This window comes from Bos taurus, chromosome 10 (assembly GCF_002263795.3).
Source record: "Bos taurus isolate L1 Dominette 01449 registration number 42190680 breed Hereford chromosome 10, ARS-UCD2.0, whole genome shotgun sequence".
Classification (NCBI taxonomy): Eukaryota; Metazoa; Chordata; class Mammalia; order Artiodactyla; family Bovidae; genus Bos; species Bos taurus.
This window is the reverse complement of record NC_037337.1, coordinates 19,237,166-19,257,191: the sequence shown is the minus strand read 5'-3', so window position 1 is coordinate 19,257,191 and position 20,026 is coordinate 19,237,166. Positions and strand designations below refer to the sequence as shown.

General features: G+C 40.7%; 1 protein-coding gene and 1 long non-coding RNA gene across 7 annotated transcripts in view; one reads left to right on the top strand and one right to left on the bottom strand.

Annotated features, from left to right (window-relative positions):
• Positions 1-20,026, bottom strand: part of LOC132346341 (uncharacterized) — a 76,266-nt gene that overhangs the window by 34,701 nt on the left and 21,539 nt on the right. Inside the window, exon 2 of the long non-coding RNA XR_009496144.1 lies at positions 6,051-6,146. This is a non-coding gene — a long non-coding RNA (uncharacterized lncRNA). The remainder of the gene's footprint in view (positions 1-6,050; positions 6,147-20,026) is intronic.
• The window catches only part of CELF6 (CUGBP Elav-like family member 6), a 30,710-nt gene continuing 27,166 nt past the window's right edge, over positions 16,483-20,026 (top strand). For 2 of the 6 annotated variants that reach the window (XM_024997730.2, XM_005211363.5), the window contains exon 1: positions 16,490-17,058. In XM_024997730.2, coding sequence (XP_024853498.1) covers positions 16,797-17,058 — 262 coding nt within the window. In that variant the 5' untranslated portion in view covers positions 16,490-16,796. Of the gene's footprint in view, positions 17,059-20,026 lie in introns of all 6 variants that reach the window. The other 4 variants (XM_059890573.1, XM_005211364.5, NM_001205644.1 and 1 more) reach the window with 4 other exon arrangements.

Below are 20,026 nucleotides of genomic sequence, written 5' to 3'. Positions count from 1 at the left end.
AGGGCAAATAGATGGGGAAACAATGGAAACAGTGACAGACTTCATTTTCTTGGGCTCCAAAATCACTGCAGATGGTGACTGCAGCCATAAAATTAAAAGGCGCTTGCTCCGTGGAAGAAAAGCTGTGACCAACCTAGATAGCATATTAAAAGGCAGAGACATTACTTTGCCAACAAAGGTCCATCTAGTCAAAGCTATGATTTTTCCAGTAGTCATGTATGGATGTGAGAGTTGGACTAGGAAGAAAGCTGAGCGCCAAAGAATTGATGCTTTTGAACTGTGGTGCTGGAGAAGACTCTTGAGAATCCCTTGGACTGCAAGGAGATCCAACCAGTCCATCCTAAAGGAAATCAGTCCTGAATATTCATTGGAAGGACTGATGTTGAAGCTGAAACTCCAATACTTTAGCCATCTGATGTGAGGAACTGACTCATTTGAAAAGACCCGGATGCTGAGAAAGATTGAAGGCAGGAGGAGAAGGGGACGACAGAGGATGAGATGGTTGGATGGCGTCACTGACTCAGTGGACATGAGTTTGAGCAAGCTCCGGGAGTTGGTGATGGACAGGGAAGCCTGACGCACTGCAGTCCACAGGGTCGCAAAGAGTCAGACACGACTGAGAGACTGAACTGAACTGAACTGAACACATACGACCCAAAGCAATCTACAGATTTAATGTAGATTTAAATTATCCATGACTAGAACAAATAGTCTTAAAATTTATGTGGGCCATAAAAGATCCAGAATTACCAAAGCAATCCTGAAGAGGACAAAACTGGAGGCATAACCCTCCCAGACTTCAGACAATACTACAAAGATAATACTAATCAAAACAGTGTGGCACTGGCACAAAAACAGACATACGGATCAGCAGAACAGAATAAAAAGCCCAGAAATAAACCCACACACCTACAGTCAATTAATCTGTGACAAAGTAGGCAAGGATATACAATAGAAAAAAGTTTCTTCAACGAGTGGTGTTGGGAAAGCCGCACAGTCACATGTAAATCAATGAAGTTAGAATACTCTCTCACACCATACAAAAAATAAGCTCAAAATGGATTAAAGGCATAAATAAAAGACATGACATCATTAAACTCCTAGAAGGGAAAACAGGCAAAATATTCTCTGACATAAATAGTAGCAACATTTCCTCAGGTTGGCCTCCTAAAGCAACAGAAATAAAAGCAAAACTAAACAAATTGGACATAATTAAACTTACAAGCTTTCTTACAGCAAAGGAAACCAGAAACAAAACAAAAAGACAACATACAAAACTGAATAAAACATTTGCAACTGATACAACCAAAGGCTTATTTCCAAAATACACAAACAGCTCATACAACTCAATAATGAAACAAGCCAATCAAAAAATGGGCAAAAGGCTTAAATCAACATTTCTCCAAGGAAGCGATACAGATGGCCAATAGGCATGTGAAAAGATGCTCAATGTCAGTAATTATTAGAGAGATGCCAATCAAAACTAAGGTAAAACCTCACACCAGTCAGAATGACTATCATTAAAATGTCTACAAATAACAAATCCTGGAGAGGGTGTGGAGAAAAGGAAACTCTCCTACTCTCCTCATGGGAGTGTAAACTGGTATATAGTCACTACAGAAAACAGTAGGAAAGTCCCTTAAAAAACTAAAAATAGAGTTGCTTTGCTGCTACTGCTGCTAAGTCGCTTCAGTCGTGTCCGACTCTGTGGGACCCCATAGACGGCAGCCCACCAGGCTCCCCTGTCCCTGGGATCCTCCAGGCAAGAACACTGGAGTGGGTTGCCATTTCCTTCTCCAATGCATAAAAGTGAAAAGTGAAAGTGAAGTCGCTCAGTTGTGTCCGATTCTTCGCGACCCCATGGACTGCAGCCCACCAGGCTCTTCTGTCCATGGGATTTTCCAGGCAAGAGTACTCCGAGAGTTGCCTTATGATCTAGCAATTCTACTCCTGGGCATATATCCAGAGAAAACTCTAATCTGAAGAGATACATGCACCCCAGTGTTCATAACAGCACTATTTAAAATAGCCAAGACATGGAAGTAAACTAAATGCCTATCAACAGATGAATGGATAAAGAAGATGTGGTATATATTAATATATATACAATGGAATACTACTCAGCCACAAGAAGGAATGAAATAACACCATTTGCAGCAACATGGATGGACCTAGAGATTGTTATTCTAAGTGGTGTAAGTCAAAAAGAGGAAGACAAATACCATATGATATCACTTAAATGTAGAACCTAAAATATGATACAAATGAATTTATTTACCAAACAGAAACAGATTCACAGACATAGAAAACAAACTTATGGTTACCAAAAGGAAAGGGGATGGGGAGGATAAATTAGGAGTTTGGGATTAGCAGATACAAACTACTCTATGTGAAATAGAGAAATAGTAAGGCCCTTCTTTATAGCACAGGGACCTATATTAAATATACTGTAATAAGCCATAATGGAAAAAATATGAAAAGAATATACATATATAAGTGAATAACTGAATCACTTTTCTGTATACCAAAAACAACACAGCATTGTAAATATATACATGTTGTATATAACACAACATTGTAAATCAACTATACTTCAATAAAAAATAAGAAAGAAGGGGAACATTACATAATGATAAAGAAGTTAATTCTCCAAGAAGACAGAATCTTTAAAGTGTATGCCCTAACAGCAGAGTATACATGACAGGAACATATATATGACGGGAAAACCTACAAGACTACAAGGAGAAAGAGACAAGTCCACTACTCAGAAGGTGGAAATTAATACTGACATAATTGAACTGAACAGCACCATGAATGAACTGAATCTATACATTCCTCTCAAGTTCATATGGAACTTTCACCAAGATAGACCACATTCTGGGACATGAAACACACCTTAATAAATATTAAAAGACTGAAGTCATAAGATATATGCTCTGAGACCACAACGGAATTAAGCTAGAATAACAGAAAAATAGCCAGAAAATCCCCAAATATTTGAAAATTAAATAACATACTTCTGAATAACACCTGGCTTAAAAAATATCTCAAGAAAAAATTTAAAATATTTTTATATGAAATGAATATGAAAACACAATTATAACTTGTGAGATGCAGTAAAAACTCTGTAGAAATGTATGGCATTAAGTGTGTATATTGAAAAAGAAATATCTAAAATCAATAATCTAAGTTTTCCTTAAGAAACTAGAAACAAATATAATCCAATGTAAGCAGAAAAAGGAAATAATAAAAATTAGAGCAGGAACCAATAAAATTGAAAAATGGAAATAGAGAAAATCAGCAAAAGCTTCTTTCAAAAGATCAATAAAATCAATAAACCTCTAGCCAAACTAACCAATGAGAAAAGGAGACACCAATTACTTGTATCAGAAATGAAAGAGGGGTCATCACTATTGATTCCCATGGACATTAAAAAATAAATGAAGGGATATTACAAACAACTCTATGTCCACAAATTCAATCATCTAGATGAAATGAACCAGTTCCTTGAAAGACCCTATCTACCAAAACTCACACAAAGAGAAGTAGACAATCTGAAATACAGGCCTCTACCTACTAAAGAAATTGAATTAGTAATGAATATTGTTCCAAAATAGAAGGCACCAACCCAGATGAGTTCACTGGTGAATTTTACCACATATTTAAGGAAGAAATTGACACCAATTTTCTATGATCTCTTCCTGAAAATAGAGAATAGCATTATCCTAACATCAAGACCAGACAATGATATTACAAGAAAACATAAACTGCAGACCAGTATCTCCCACGGACACAGATGCAAAAATGCTCAACAAAATATTGGCCAATCAAATCCAATAATGTATACAGAGACTTATACACAGTAACTAAGCGAGATTTACTCCAGGATGCAAAGCTAGTTCAACACTTGAAAGTCAATTAATACAATCCCTTACATCGACATGTTAAAGAAAAATCATGATAACATTAATAGATACAGAAAAAAGTATTTGACAAAATCCAACACCCATTCATAATTCTAAAAACTTCCAGTAAACTGAGAATAAAGGTGAACTTCCTCAACTTGATAAAGAACATTTATGAAAATCCTATAGCTACCATCATACATAACAGTGAGAAACTAGATTCTTTCCACCTAAGATCACGAACAAGGCAAGCCATGTCCTCTTTCACCACTCTTATTCAACATCTTACTAGAAGTCCTTGTTAAGGCAATAATAAAAGGAAATAAGAGATGTACAGATTGGGAAGAAAGGAATAAAACTGTTCGCAGATGACATGACTGTCTATGAAGAAAATCCCAAAGACTTGACCAAAATCTCCTGGAAATAATAAGCAACTATAATAAGACGGCAGGACACAAGACATATATAAATGTTGATTGCTACCCTGTATATTAATAACAAAAAATTGAATTTGACATTAAAAATACAACACCATTTTCATTAGAACCAAAAACTTGAATGTTTTGGAATAAATAAATATGTGCAAGCTATATATAAGGAAAAATACAACACTGTTGAAGAAATCAAAGAAGATATAAATAAAGCAAGAGATCTTCCATGTTCATAGATAAGAAATTCAATACTGTTATCAGTTTTTTCCCAATGTGATCCATAGAGTCAATGCATTTCCAATCAAAATCCCAGCAAGGTATTTTACAGATATCAACAAACTGATTCTAAAGTTCACATGGAAAGGCAAGAGGCCAGAATAGCTAATACAACACTGAAAGAGAACAAAGTTGGAGAACAGTATTCAATTTCAAGATTTAGTATAAAGCCATTGTAAACAAGACAGTTTAATATTTGGTGAAAGAATAGACGCGTAGATCAATAGAACAGCATCAAGACCAGAAATAGGCCAACACAATATAGTCAATTGGAATTCAACAAAGGAACAAAGGCAATTCAATGGAGAAAGAATATTCTATTAAACAAATAGTGGTAGAATAACAGTACACTCACAGGCAAAAAAAAAAAAAAGAACATCCAAGATCAATTAATACAATACAGTATATTAAAATTAATAGAAAAAAGAAGAGAACACACATTCTCATCTTAATAGTCACAGAGAAAGCACTAGAAAAAATAGAAAACCCATTCACGATGAAAGCTCTAATGAATGTCAGAAAGGAATTTCCGCAGCCTGATAAAGTGCATCTACCAAAAAAATCTACCGTTGGCATTATATTTAATGATGAAAAACGAAGTCTTTTCCCCTAAAACTGAGAACAAAGGAAGGGTTTCCATTTTCACTTGCTTGTATTTGAGATTGTACAGCAGGAGGATAACATGTTCTAGTTTTCTAAGTTTTATGGATTTAACTTTGGTGCTGCTTACTGAAGATGTGTACTTTGGACATTTGTAAATTAATAACATCATATGTGGCAATTCCATGGCAGTCCAGTGGTTAAGACTCTGCACTCTCACTGCTGAGGGCCTGGGTTCATTTTGATATTTGGCAAAACTAATACAATTATGTAAAGTTTAAAAATAAAATAAAATTAAAAAAAAAAAAACCCTTGTTGGGAAACCAGAATCCCACAAGCTGTGCAGCACGGCAAAAACAACAAAACCCAAACAGCATATGCTAAAACAAATAAAACTGTCTAAGTTAGAGCTTTTATATTATACATTATCCTTATGAGTGTTGTCAATACGTAGGGGAAAGGACTCTGGTCAGAAATCTGGATTCCATCAATGTCTTATTTTTATATATCTATAAAAAGAGAAAATTGGACTAGAAGTAGTTACACTTTGTCAGGCCCTGTAACTGTGATTATTTCCTTGATTATTTGAAAAATATAACTGAAAAGAAATAAATATCAAAACAACTTAAAAAAAGACTGTGCTTGGAAATTGTAGTCACTGCAGTCAGGCAGGGGAGAAAATAAAAGGCATGCAGATTAAACAGGAAGCAGTAAAACTGTCTTAACTTGCAGATGACATGATTGTTTACAGAGAAAATCCAACTGGATTATATTTTTATACACAAGCAGAAAACTACTATAAATTGTAATTTTTGAAAAGATACAATTTGGGAATTACCTGACAGTCCAGCAGTTAGGACTTCACACTCTCACTGCCGAGGGCCTGGGTTCAATCCCTGGGGCAGGGCACTAAGATCCCACAAATTGTGCAGCTCTGGCCAAAAAAAAAGATACGACTTATAATAACGTCAAAACTTCGACCTTTGACAAAAGATGTAAAAGAACTATACAAAAAATTTCTGAGAGAAATTAAAAGCCTAAATAAATGTAAACCTATATTTTGTTCAAGGGGCAGAAATCTCAGTTTTGTTAAGACGGCAATTCTCTTCCAAATTTATCTACAGATTGAATATAATCCCAGGAAAAATCTCGGCAGGCTTTTTTTTTTTTAATTGACAAACCGATTCTAAAATTTATATGGAAATGCAAAGGTCCTAGGATAGCCAAACCAACTGAAAAAGAACAAACTTGGAGGGCCGAAACTAACTGATCTCAAGGATTATGCTAAAGCTGCATTAATCAAGGCAGTGTGATATTGGCATAAAAATGAAGAAATGGGTCAATAGAATGCAACAGAGTCCAGAAAAATCACATAACATAACATACAATTAGTTTATGACAAAGGCAATTCAGTAGAGAAAGGATAGCCTTTCTCAACAGATGCTGCTGGAACATATGAATATCCATATGTAAAAATAACATTTCTTAACTTGATCCATACCTCATATCATACAAAAAATTAACTAAAAAGTATTCAAAGAACTAAATATAAAACCTGATACTATAATAAATTCTAGAAAAAAACACAAGGGGAAATCTTTGTGTTCCGTGGTGTAGGCAATAATTTTTCAGATATGCTACCAAAAGCATAACCCGTTAAATAAGAAATTGATAACTTGGTCATCATAAAAATTAAAACTAAAAACTGCTATAGAAAACTGAACTGTTGTTCAGTTGCTCAATTGTTCTCTGTTAAGAAAATGAAAAAACAAGACACAGTCTGGGAGAAATATCTTTGCAAAGCATAACTTTGACAAAGAACTTGGAACTACAATATCTAAAGAATTTCCAATATGTAATGATAAAGAAAAAAAAACAATTTTTTAATGGGGAAAAGAGTTTGATAGACAGTAAATAAGCTCATGAAAAGATTCTTAACATCATTAATTATTATGGAAATGGAAATAAAAACCACAATGAGATACCACTATACACCAATTACAACAGCTAAAATGTAAAAGACTATAAAAAATAATAAAATAAAAGATTGACTATAACGTGTTAACAAAAATGTAGAAGAACTTGAACTCTCATGCACTACTACTGAGAATGTAAAATAAAACAACCACTTTGGAAAACATTTTGATAGTTTCTTAAAAAGCTAAATACTTATCTCTGACATAGTCTTGTCATTCTATCCCTTGGTATTGATTCAAGAGGAAAGGAAATACATGTCCATAAAAAGATTTGTACAGGAGTATTCATAGTGGCTTTGCTAGTGATAGCCCTAAACTGGAAATAACCCAAGTGTCTATCATAAGGTGAGTGGACTAACAAGATGTGGTATACAAATACAATGGAATACTGCTCAGCAATAAAAAATAATGAATTGTTGGTGCATACAACAACGTGGATAAATCTAAAAATAATTTGCTATGAAAGAAGCTAGAAAAAAGAATACATACTGTATGATTCCACTTATATAAAACTATAGAATGTACAAACTAATCTATTGTTGTTCAGTGCTCAGTCATGTCTGACTCTTTGCAACCCCATGGACTGCAGCACGTCAGGCTTCTGTCCTTAACCATGTTTGTAAGCACTTTGGAATCAACAGGACAGGTTTAAAACACACTTATGCCTAGGTCCCATTCCAGCAAGTCTGATTCAATTAGTTTGGTTGTGGCTGCAACAAGCTAGTCCAGTCCGTCTTCTCCCTGCCACCAAAGTAGCAACAGAGAAGGTCAAAAGCAGAGTTAGGACTTTCAACCCCACCTAACATTAACAAATTCCCTTTCTGTAGATTCAATGGGTCTCCTCTCCCTCTTTGTTGGAATGGTGTCAAAGGGGCACACCTGGAAGTTTCCAACCAGTAGTAATGAGACCACCTTTCCTCCAATTTAGGGTGGTTTCTGGAGAAGGCAATGGCACCCCACTCCAGTACTCTTGCCTGGAAAATCCCATGGATGGAGGAGTCTGGTAGGCTGCAGTCCATGGGGTTGCTAAGAGTTGGACACAACTGAGTGACTTCACTTTCACTTTTCACTTTCATGCACTGGAGAAGGAAATGGCAACCCACTCCAGTGTCCTTGCCTGGAGAATCCCAGGGACGGGGGAGCCTGATGGGCTGCCGTCTCTGGGGTCGAACAGAGTCGGACAGGACTGAAATGACTTAGCAGCAGCAGCAGCAGCCTCTCCCTCCTTGTTGGAATGGTGTCAAAGGGGCACATCTGGAAGTTTCCAACCAGTAGTAATGAGACCACCTTTCCTCCAGTTTAGGGTGGTTTCCGGAGAAGGCAATGGCAACCTACTCCAGTACTCTTGGCTGGAAAATCCCATGGACAGAGGAGCCTGGTAGTCGATAGGGGTCGGACACGACTGAGCAATTTCACTTTCACTTTTCACTTTCCTGCACTGGAGAAGGAAATGGCAACCCACTCCAGTGTTCTTGCCTGGAGAATCCCAGGGACGGGGGAGCCTGATGGGCTGCCGTCTCTGGGGTCGAACAGAGTCGGACACGACTGAAGCGACTTAGCAGCAGCAGCAGCAGCAGGGTGCTTTCAGCAGAGATCTCCTTCAACAGCAAGGAGATTGAACCAGTCAGTCCTAAAGGAAATCAACCCTGAATACTCATAGGAAGGACAGATGCTGAAGGTTAAGCTCCAATACTCTGACCACCTGATGTGAACAGCCAACTGATTGGAAAAGACCCTGATGCTGGGGAAGATTGAAGGCAAAAGGAGAAGAGGACAGCAGAGGATGAGATGGTTGAATAGCATCACCTATTCAATGGACATGAACTTAAGCAAACTCTGGGAGATAGTGAAGGACAGGGAGGCCTGTCGTGCTGCAGTCCATGGGGTCACAGAGAGTTGGACATGACTTAGTGACTGAACAACAACAGCAGCAGCAGCAGAGCTGTAGCAGGACATTTGAACTTAAATGTGTCAGTAACAAGGCTGTGTCTCTGTTTCTCAACTAGTATAGGGTCAGAGATCTGCTAAAATAGAAAATTTAAATACTCAGAGTTTCATAATAACATATCCAGAGTAATAATAGGCACTAACACTAAGATGACACACATACTGGAATGGAATTATCTATCAAAGATGTTAAAGCAGCCATTATAAAATGCTTCAACAAACAAATAGAGTAAGTCTCCTATATACAAATGAATTCCATTCCAAGGGTGTGCTTGTAAGTCCAACAAAATTAGGCCGGGTACCCAACTAGCAGTTGGCTCTATAGTACTATAATAGGTTTATAATATGTTTGCATATTTGAAAGTTCAAAATTTGGAGGTTCATATGTAGGAGACTTAATGTGCAAACAAACTTGAAATAGGAAAAAATAGGACATCTCAGCTGAGAAATAGAAGGTATAAATAAGGGCAAAGTAGAAATTTTAGAAGAATTGATGCTTTTGAACTGTGGTGTTGGAGAAGACTCTTGAGAGTCCCTTGGACTGCAAGTAAACCAGTCAACTGTAAAGGAAATCAGTTCTGAATATTAATTGGAAGGAGTGATGCTGAAGCTGAAGCTCCAAAACTTTGGTCACCTGATGTGAAGAGCCCTACTCATCGGAAAAGATCCTGATGCTGGGCAAGATTGAAGGTGGGAGGAGAAGGGGACGACAGAGGATGAGATGGCTGGATGGCATCACTGATTCGATGGACATGAGTTTGAGCAAGCTCTGGGAGTTGGTGATGGACAGGGAAGCCTGGCCTGCTGGAGTCCATGGGGTCTCAAAGAGTCAAACACAACTGAGCAACTGAACTGAACTGAACTGAGAAATTTTAGAAACGAAAAATACAACAACCAAAATGAAAAACTCACTAGATAGGCTTGACATCAGAATACACAGGAAAGAATCAGTGAACTTGAAGGTAGAAAAGAACTTACCCAATCTAAACAACAGAGAGAAAATAGACTTAAAAAATTTTTACAGTGCCTCAGGGACCTACTGGAGAAGGCAATGGCACCGCACTCCAGTACTCTTGCCTGGAAAATCCCATGGACGGAGGAGCCTGGTGGGCTGCTGTCTATGGGGTCGCACAGAGTCGGACACGACTGAAGTGACTTAGCAGCAGCAGCAGCAGGGACCTATGGGATTAACAAAAGATCATAGTTCTGAAGAAAAAGGTAAAAGAGGAAGGGGATGAAAAGGTCCTTGAATAGCTGAAAACTACCCAAATTTAGCAAATCCCAAACAGGATAAAGCCAAGGAAATCTACTTCAAGACACCTCATAATCAAACTTCTGAAAACTAAAGACAAAGATAGTATCGTAAAAGTAGTGAGAAGGAAATGGCAACTTACCTATCAGAGAAAAATAATTCAAATGACAGAGAACAGATTTCTCACCAGAAATTGTGGAGGCCGTAGAGAAGTGGCACATGTTTCATGTGCTGAAAGAAAATAGCTGCCAAGCTAGAACCCTATATTCAGCAAAAATATCCTTCAGGAATGAGGGGAGATCAAAATCATTTCAGGGACTTCCCTGCTGGCACAGTGGCTAAGACTCTGCTCCCAATCCTGGGCCCAGGTCTGATCCTTGGTCAGAGAACTAGATCCCACATGCTGCAACTAAGACTTGGTTCAGCCAAATAAATAAATATTTTTTTTAAAAATAGTTAAAAAATAGATATGTTCAGATGAAGGATAACTTAGGGAATTTGTCACCAGGGAAACTGTCTTAAAAGAAGGGCTAACAAAGTTATTAAAATGTAAAGGAAATGATAAAAGAAGGAATTTTAGACTATCTGGAATGAGGGAAAACACCATGGAAAGATGAAAATATGGGGGGACTTCCCTGGTGGTCCAGTGGCTAAGACTCCATACTTGTTCCCAATGCACGAGGGATGGGTTCAATCCCTGGTGTGGGAACTAAGATCTCACATGCTTCATGGTATGGTCAAAAGAAAAATAAATAAAAAATAAAAACTTTAAAAGGTGAAAAATAGGTAAATATAGTAGGTTTTACTGTTTCTCTGGGTTTTCCAAGAGGAAATTGTTTTTGAATAATATTGTTTTTGAATAATATTGATGTGGTTTTCAAAGCGTATAGAAGACATAGTTATGATAATTATAAATGAGGGAAGATAAAAGGAATTATGGCTTCCCTGGTGGCTCAGATTGTAAAAAGAATATGCCTGCAATGTGGGAGACCCAGGTTTGATCTCTGAGTTGGGGAGATCCCCTAGAGAAGGAAATGGCTACCCACTCCAGTATTCTTGCCTGGAGAATTCCATGCACAGAGGAGCCTGGTGGGCTACAGTCCATGGAATCACAAAGAGTTGGACACAACCGAGTGAATAACACACAAAGGGACTTAAAGGTAGGTACATTTTCTATACTTTACTTGAACTGGTAAAATGTCAATACAAGTAAACTTTGATGTGTATTTACAGTGTACCTAGAATAAGAAACAATTAATCCTAAGGAAGATTGAAAAAAGAAAATAGAGAAATGAAGAACAGAGGGAACAAAAAGAAGACAGAAAATTAAGTGGCAGATTTAAAACCCTAGTATGTCAATAACGATATCAAATGTAAATGGTCTATATAAAACAATTAAAAGACAAAAATTGATTACCTAAATTTTAAAAAATGACCCAACTGTCAGGGGATGTTCAACTTTAAGGGATCCAATATGTTCTTCTTTTGTGTGCTGTTTCTCAAGGACTCACTATTCCTTATCAGTTCCTGGAAAACAGGAGCGAGCAGAGCTGCACACAGTTCTCAGGACTGAGATCATGAGAAGGGGCACCTGCTTGCATTCCTTTCAGTGACTCCCTTCAGTGACCTTACTTAAATGAAATTTATTTAGTTATGCCTGTCTTACTCAGGATATGGAATGCTTTCTGGCCCTTTGAAGATTGTTATTTGCTTGGCTTTGTTTTTGTTCAATCTTTTTTACTGCCTAAAGCTGCCTTGTATGAAGATATATAAACATGCTTTTCTGCAAATAAAGCACCCTTATTTCACTTGAGACTTGGGTCCCCTGCATCCTTATCTTCGACTCCAGTCCCCAGGTCCCAGTCTACAAAGACCTTGACACCCAACTATATGCTGTCACATCAAATATAACAGTACAAGTAGGTTGAAAAAAAAGGATAGAGAATGATATACTACGTAAACATTAACCAAAAATAAATCAGGCGTGGCTATATTAATGTCAGATAAAGCAAATCTCAAAGTAAGAAACTTGTCAAGAACAGAGAATGACATTCAGTTCAGTTCAGTTGTTCAGTTGTGTCAACTCATTGCAACCCATGGATTCCATCAGGCCAGGCTTCCCTGTCCATCATCAACTCCCAGAGCTTGCTCAAACTCAAGTCCATTGAGTCAGTGATGCCATCCAACCATCTCATCCTCTGTTGTCCCCTTCTCCTCTTGCCTTCAATTTTTCCCAGAATCAGGGTCTTTTCCAATGAGTCAGTTCTTCACATGAGGTGGCCAAAGTATTGCAGTTTCAGCTTCAACATCAGTCCTTCCAGTGAATATTTAGGACTGATCTCCTTCAGAATGGACTGGTTGGATCTCCTTGCAGTCCAAGGGACTCTCAAGAGTCTTCTCCAACACCACAGTCCAAAAGCATTAATTCTTCTGCACTCAGCTTTCTTTATAGTGTAACTCTCACATCCATACATGACTACTGGAAAAACCATACCTTTGATGAGACAGACCTTTGTTGGCAAAGTAATGTCTCGGCTTTTTAATATGCTGTCTAGGTTGGTCATAGCTTTTCTTCCAAGGAGCAAGTGTCTTTTAATTTCATGGCTGCAGTCACCATCTGCAGTGATTTTGGAACCCAAGAAAATAGTCTCTCACTGTTTCTATTGTTTCCCCATCTATTTGCCGTGAAGTGATGGGACCAGATGCCATGATCTTCATTTCCTGAATGTTGAGTTTTAAGCCAACTTCTTCACTCTTCTGTTTCACTCTCATCAAGAGGCTCTTTAGTTCTTCTTCACTTTCTGCCATAAGGGTGGTGTCATCTGCATATCTGAGGTTATTGATATTTCTCCTGGCAATCTTGATTCCAGCTTGTGCTTCATCCAGCCTGGCATTTCCCATGATGTCCTCTGCATATAAGTTAAACAAGCAGGGTGACAATAAATAGCCTTGACATACTCCTTTCCCAATTTGGAACCAGTCTGTTGTTCCATGTCCAGTTCTAACTATTGTTTCTTGACCTGCATACAGATTTCTCAGAAGGTAGGTAAGGTGTCTAGTATTCCCATCTCTTTCAGAATTTTCCACAGTTTATTGTGATCCACACAGTCAAAGGCTTTGGCATAGTCAATAAAGCAGAAATAGATGTTTTTCTGGAACTCTCTTGCTTTTTCGATGATCCAGTGGATGTTGGCAATTTGATCTCTGGTTCCTCTGCCTCTTCTAAATCCAGCTTGAACATCTGGAAGTTCTCAGTTTGCATACTGTTGAAGCCTGGCTTGGAGAATTTTGAGCATTACTTTGCTAGCGTATGAGATGAGTGCAATTGTGCGGTAGTTTGAGCATATTTTGGCATTGCCTTTCTTTGGGATTGGAATGAAAACTGACCTTTTCCAGTCCTGTGGCCATGGCTGAGTTTTCCAAATTTGCTGGCATATTGAGTGCAGCACTTTCACAGCATCATCTTTCAGGATTTGAAATAGCTCAACTGGAATTCCATCACCTCCACTAGCTTTGTTTGTAGTGATGCTTCCTAAGTCCCACTTGACTTTGCATTCCAGGATGTCTGGCTCTGAGTGAGTGATCACATCATTGTGGTTATCTGGATCATGAAGATCTTTTTTGTACAGTTCTTCTGTGTATTGTTGCCACCTCCCCTTAATATCTTCTGCTTCTGTTAGGTCCATACCATTTCTGTCCTTTATTGTGCCCATCTTTGCATGAAATGTTCCCTTGGAATCTCTTATTTCCTGGAAGAGATCTCTAGTTTTCCCCACTCTGTTGTTTTCCTCTATTTCTTTGCATTGACCACTGAGGAAGGCTTTCTTATCTCTCCTGGCTATTCTTTGGAACTCTGCATTCAAATGGGTATATCTTTCTTTTTCTCCTTTGCCTTTAGCTTCTCTTCTTTTCTCAGCTATTTGTAAGGCCTCCTCAGACAATCATTTTGCCTTTTTGCATTTCTTTGTCTTGGGGATGGTCTTGATCACTGCCTTCTGTGCAATGTCATGAACTTCCGTCCATATTTCTTCAGGCACTCTGTCTCTCAGATCTAATCCCTTGAATCTATTTGTCACTTCCACTGTATAATCATAAGGGATTTGATTTAGGTCATACCTGAATGGTCTAGTAGTTTTCCCTACCTTCTTCAATATAAGTCTGAATTTGGCAATAAGGAGTTCATGGTCTGAGCCACAGTCAGCTCCCAGTCTTGTTTTTGCTGACTGTATAGTGCTTCTCCATCTTTGGTTGCAAGGAATATAATCATTGACATTACATAATGATAAAAGAGTCAATCCACCAGAAAAACATAGCAATCCTAAATGTGTATGTACCAACCAAGAGAACTGCAACATATGTGAAGAAAAACTAATAGAACTGGAAGGAGAAATAAATTCACAATTATAATTGTAGACTTAAATAACCCTCTCTCAATAGTTGAGAAAACAAGTAGACATAAAGTCAGCAAAGATAGAGAACTCAACAACACCATCAACCAACAGGATCTAGTCAGCATTTATGGAACACTCCATCCAATTACAGCAGAATATACTGTTGAAAATATTCTTTTCACTCACCGACAAAGCATTTACCAAGATAGATCAGATTCTGAGGATCACAAAACCTCAACAAATGTAAAATAACTGAAATTGTACAGAGTATGTTCTCAAACTAGAAGTTCATAAAAGAGAGACAAAAGGAAAATTCTCCAAACAGTTGAAAACTAAAAAATAGACTTACAGAGAAAGTTTCAAAGAAATTTGAAAAAATACATCAAGCTCAGTGAAACAAATATTATGGTAACCATTCCATAATCAGGTAATTACAAGGATTTTTTTTTACTAAAAGTAAAAAAAAAATTAATTATTTCTGAATTTGAATATTGTAACAACATTTTGTTGATTCTAGTTGCTACTGCTGCTCTTGAACAGTCATCAATGAAGACAGATTAGCAATTTTAATGAAAGAAGGCAAGAAAAAATTTTGAAATAAACATATAACTTATGAATTATTTATCTTTATTGTACTCCTTGCGTCCAAATATCACTGACCCATTAAAAGAATACTCAGACATAAGCAAGTGCAATAAAAATTCCATCAGCTCTGATATGTTGCCAACTTTCCATCATATAAAAGCAGTTTTACACATGTTTTTCATTTTTATTATGAAGGAGTATTTGCAGAAATAAGAAATAAACATATTTAACAACTTGTTGGTGATGGACAGGGAGGCCTGGTGTGTTGTGATTCGTGGGGTCGCAGAGTCGGACACGACTGAGCGACTGAACTGAACTGAACTGAACTTGATTTGTATCTTTTAAATATTTAGACACGCAGTATGTGTATTTTCATTTCTTCTTTTGCCCTGGCCCCAGCAGATGTTAGGGGCCGGCTTGGTCCTAACCTCCTTGACCCTCAGACCCTCAGCTTCCTTTTCTGGAAAAAGAGGATAACACTCGTGAGCTCACAGAATCAGGATGAACTAGGTGTGTGAGCAAATATGGCTATGTAAGTTCCCTCACTCTCCTGAGGAGGAATTCATGTTCCAGGAGTGTTTTGGAGTTTTTGTTTTGTTTTTCTTTCTTTAAAATTTTATTTTTAGTTTTTGCGGGATCCGTGGGAGACGAATGCATTTGAGTCTCGTGCGTAAGGTAGTTGTTGAGGAGAGAGCTGTGTGATAGGCGGGGTGGGATCGGCTCCGAGGACTGGCTTCGGTAGTGGGAATGGAGAAGAGGAATCCCCATCCACCCCCGCAGGAAACGCTCCAGTGATTGGAGGTGTGTGCCTGTGTGTGCTGGTGTGTGAGGAGAGGGGTTAGCTCTGACTCCCTCAGACATCACCACGCATGACAAAGCTACTTCCCCTCACGCTGTCCAAGGCGCACACGCACGATCCACGGCCACGCCCGCACATACTCGACAGACACAGGGCATCCTAGGGTCCGGTTGCCATGGCGAGCAGGAAGGAGCGCTAGAGCCCAGCCACCCCTCCCGCCCCCGGCCGAACCCGGTCAACTCCATCTCTGATTGGCCGTTGCTTCCTCATTATGCAAATCATTTGCGTAGACCCGGCGGCCAGCTGCCCTTACGTCATCAAACACAGGGGCTGGGGCTCGGGGCTCAGCTCTGGGAGAGCTCGGGCGGGAGCCCAGAGAGCGCCGCGCTGGGACCTCAAGCCAGACCCCAGCGTCCCGCCGCCTCAGCCCGGGCCTGCCCCGCCCCCTGCCCCGCCCCCTTCCAGCCCGCCCCACCCTTTCTACGCCCCTCCACCCGGACCCCGCCCCCTGTGCAGCCTCCCCTCCTGCCCTCGCCGCCTGGGTCCCGCCCCCTCCCCCCCGGCCCTCTCCACCGGTCCAGGGAGGGGACGGCGGGACAGGCGGGACCGGCGGGAGGGCGGACCGGGCGGGGATATGGCCGCGGCGCCCGGAGGGTCTGCGCCGCCCGCCGGCCCCGGCCCTCGCCTGGGTTTCAGCACCGCGGACAGCGGCATCGGCATGAGCGGGCTAAACCCGGGTCCTGCCGTGCCCATGAAGGACCACGACGCCATCAAGCTTTTCGTGGGGCAGATCCCGCGGGGCTTGGACGAGCAGGACCTCAAGCCGCTGTTCGAGGAGTTCGGCCGCATCTACGAGCTGACGGTGCTGAAGGACCGGCTCACCGGCCTCCACAAAGGTGCGCGGGGTCAGCCCAGCCCAGCCCTGCCCAGCCCTGCCCAGCCCAGCCCCAATCCGATTAGAGTGAGGCCCAGCCCAAATCCCAGCCTCAACTGCAGCCCCAACCCAAGCCCTGCCTAGAGCCAGTCCAACACCAGTCCAGTACCAGCCCACTTCAGCCCAGTCTTTCTCCCAGATCACAGAACCCTCAACCCAGAATTTTCTGACACCCTCCTTCTGATCATCACTCTGGCCCCCTGGCGTGTTCTCTATTCTAACCTCCAACTCCCTACCCCTCGGCTCTCACACCCTAACAGTCTCCGCCTTTCAGCTGGACTTCCCTCCATCTTTCCCATCAGACAGCCCAAATCCAGGAATTTGGGAACTTATTCCACCTTCTAAGTCTCTGACACCCTCAGTCTCCCAAACCCTGGACCCAATCATTCCTGTATCACCCCCCCCCCCAATCTGGTGCCAGCCCATTCAGGGATAACCACATTTACACACATTTTGGACTTGCACTCCTCATTCTTGCCTCTAAGACCTGGCAATATCTGGAGCCTCTTTTTGATTCAGATTGCCAGCCTAAAATCCCACAGACCCAAACTCTCGCCTTCTTCAGAATGCAGGCCCGTCTAAATCACAAAATCCAATTCCCTTCCCAGGAGGCTCTCAACACCAAATTCCACCTTCTTGCTTAGGAATAGCCCCAGTCTCTCCATTCCCATCCAGAACCCCAACACTATCTTCTTCTGATCTGAGTCCAGGACTCTGACCTCAGCAGGAACTCCAGCCATCTGTGCTCCCTCATCCCCCGCATCTCAGGTGTCCTCTCAGCTGAACCCACACTTCTTTTACTCTCTAATCTCCTCACTCCCGTGCCACATATTTGTCCCTTCCCAATCCTCTTTATGGACTCCCAATCCTCTTTATGGCTTTCCCTTCCTCACAAGCTGGTCCTAGACCAGAACCTGTGGACCAGAGCCTCAGGGTGGGTCAAGTTGAAGAGGCAGAAAGTGGTCTTCTCCCAGCCCCTGTTCAAGAGACAGGCACCATGGTCCTGTCCTGCCACACCTCTTTCTTCCTGTAGGGAGAGGGAGGAGGCTTGTTTACATGCAGAAAAGTCTGTCCAGGCTGGGCTGGAGTAAGATGGCCAGAGTCACATATCATACATAGGCATGGGAAGGAAATTATTTGAGAAGAATCACCTTTTTCTCTCCCCACCTTCACCATGCTGTAGTTTCAGGATTTGTGGAGTAGGGGAGGGTCTCCAACTATCCTCCATGATCTTTCCAGGAGAGAAGTGGTGGGCCCTGGGTAACAGCTAAATGTATTTTCCTAAGGGCTGAGAGCTGGAATCAGGCTGCCACCTTTTCAACTCAAAGGCTTTGGGGAGTTCCTAGGCACACTAATGTAGGAGTTTCAGGAAAATGTCCATAGAGGATCTGGGACCAGATATGTAGCAGTGCATCTTAAACCCTTTGGAGTGGGGTTATTTTTAAAAGGGCATGAAACCACAAGACCATACCACCCAGATCCCTTCTAATGCAGTCCAGTTGCCCAACTGCCCATCCATCCATAGCAACTTATGGTCTTATTTTTTAGACATTTATTTCAGTATGTAAGTACAAGCTGGTCTTTCTGAGCAATCTGTAGTAAAGGAAGTGTATAGATTCTCTTTAATTCTCACTCTTCTCACTCAAACACCATCAGAGTTTCTGAACTGTTCCCTAATCCTTTCTCTCTCTCCACTTAGTTCTAATTCTTCCTGTTTATTTTTTTCCCCATTCATCTGTCCCTCAAGCCATGCTTCTCTGTCTTTTTATCCTTCTGTTCTTCCACTCCCTGTCCACACAGGGCTCCTTTTGGCAGCAAGTAGGCCCTTGAGCCTTTCAGACAGGGCCCCAGCCCTGCTCAGTTCTGACGTCAGCTAATATGGTTTGGTGGTGGAAGATGGAGCAGGGATGTAAGCGGAATCAGGTTTTGGTGATTTTTTCCCCCAAATCAACCCACAACTCTTGAAGGCAAGGTTACTTTGCAAGGTCAATGGGGAGGGTCTCCCAATCAACATATTCTCCACCTTCTCCCCAGCAACAGTGACGTCCAAAAGCCAGAGTGACTCATTTTCTTTTAGATGGCTGAATACTGAAGGGGGCAGCCACAGTATTTCAAAGCCACAGCTTTGAAAACAAGCTCAGCCTAGGAGTTGGAGATTCCAAACCCTGTCCTACCACTGGCATACTTTCTGGGCATCAATTTTCCTATTGATATGATAAGTGGTTGTTCCAGGAGTTCTCTAAGGTCTCTTTAACCCAGTGAATGGCAGATATCTGCCCACCTTAAGAGGACAGCCACATGGATAAAATGTTCCCATTTGCCTTTGAAGTCTGCTGAGGTCTAAGTGGAAAACTGCATCAAGCTCCTAATGGTTTCCCACATCCACTTTCTCTTCCTTTAGTCTTTTTCCTTCCTTTACTCAGAAGGCTCTTCTTGAAAACACAGACCTAATGTCACAACCCTGCTTAAAACCCTTTAGTGGCTCTCTACTGTTCTTAGGACAAAATTCAAAATCCAAACTGAAGTTACAGATGAGCTGATCCCTGCATACCTCTCTGGCCAATCTGCCCCCAGTTACCAACCTTCAACCATACTGGCCTTCCATCTGTTTCCCCAACACACTGAATTCTTTACTCAGTCCTATAGAATATGTAATCGTCCAATAGAATATGTACTATTCTCTCTGCTTGAAATAATCACTACCCTTTCCATCACCTTGTCAACCCCCCTCTGTTATTGAGAGCTCAGTGTGTTCTCTGAGACATTCATTCCTCAATTGTGTGGACTTAGATATGTCTCCCTCATGATCCTTTACATGATTCCCATGAGGGCAGGAAATGTGTCTGTCTTGTTACCACTTTACCTTCAAGCCATCATAATATACCACTATAAGAAGTAAGTATTCAATAAATCTTTTCTGAGTAAGTGAG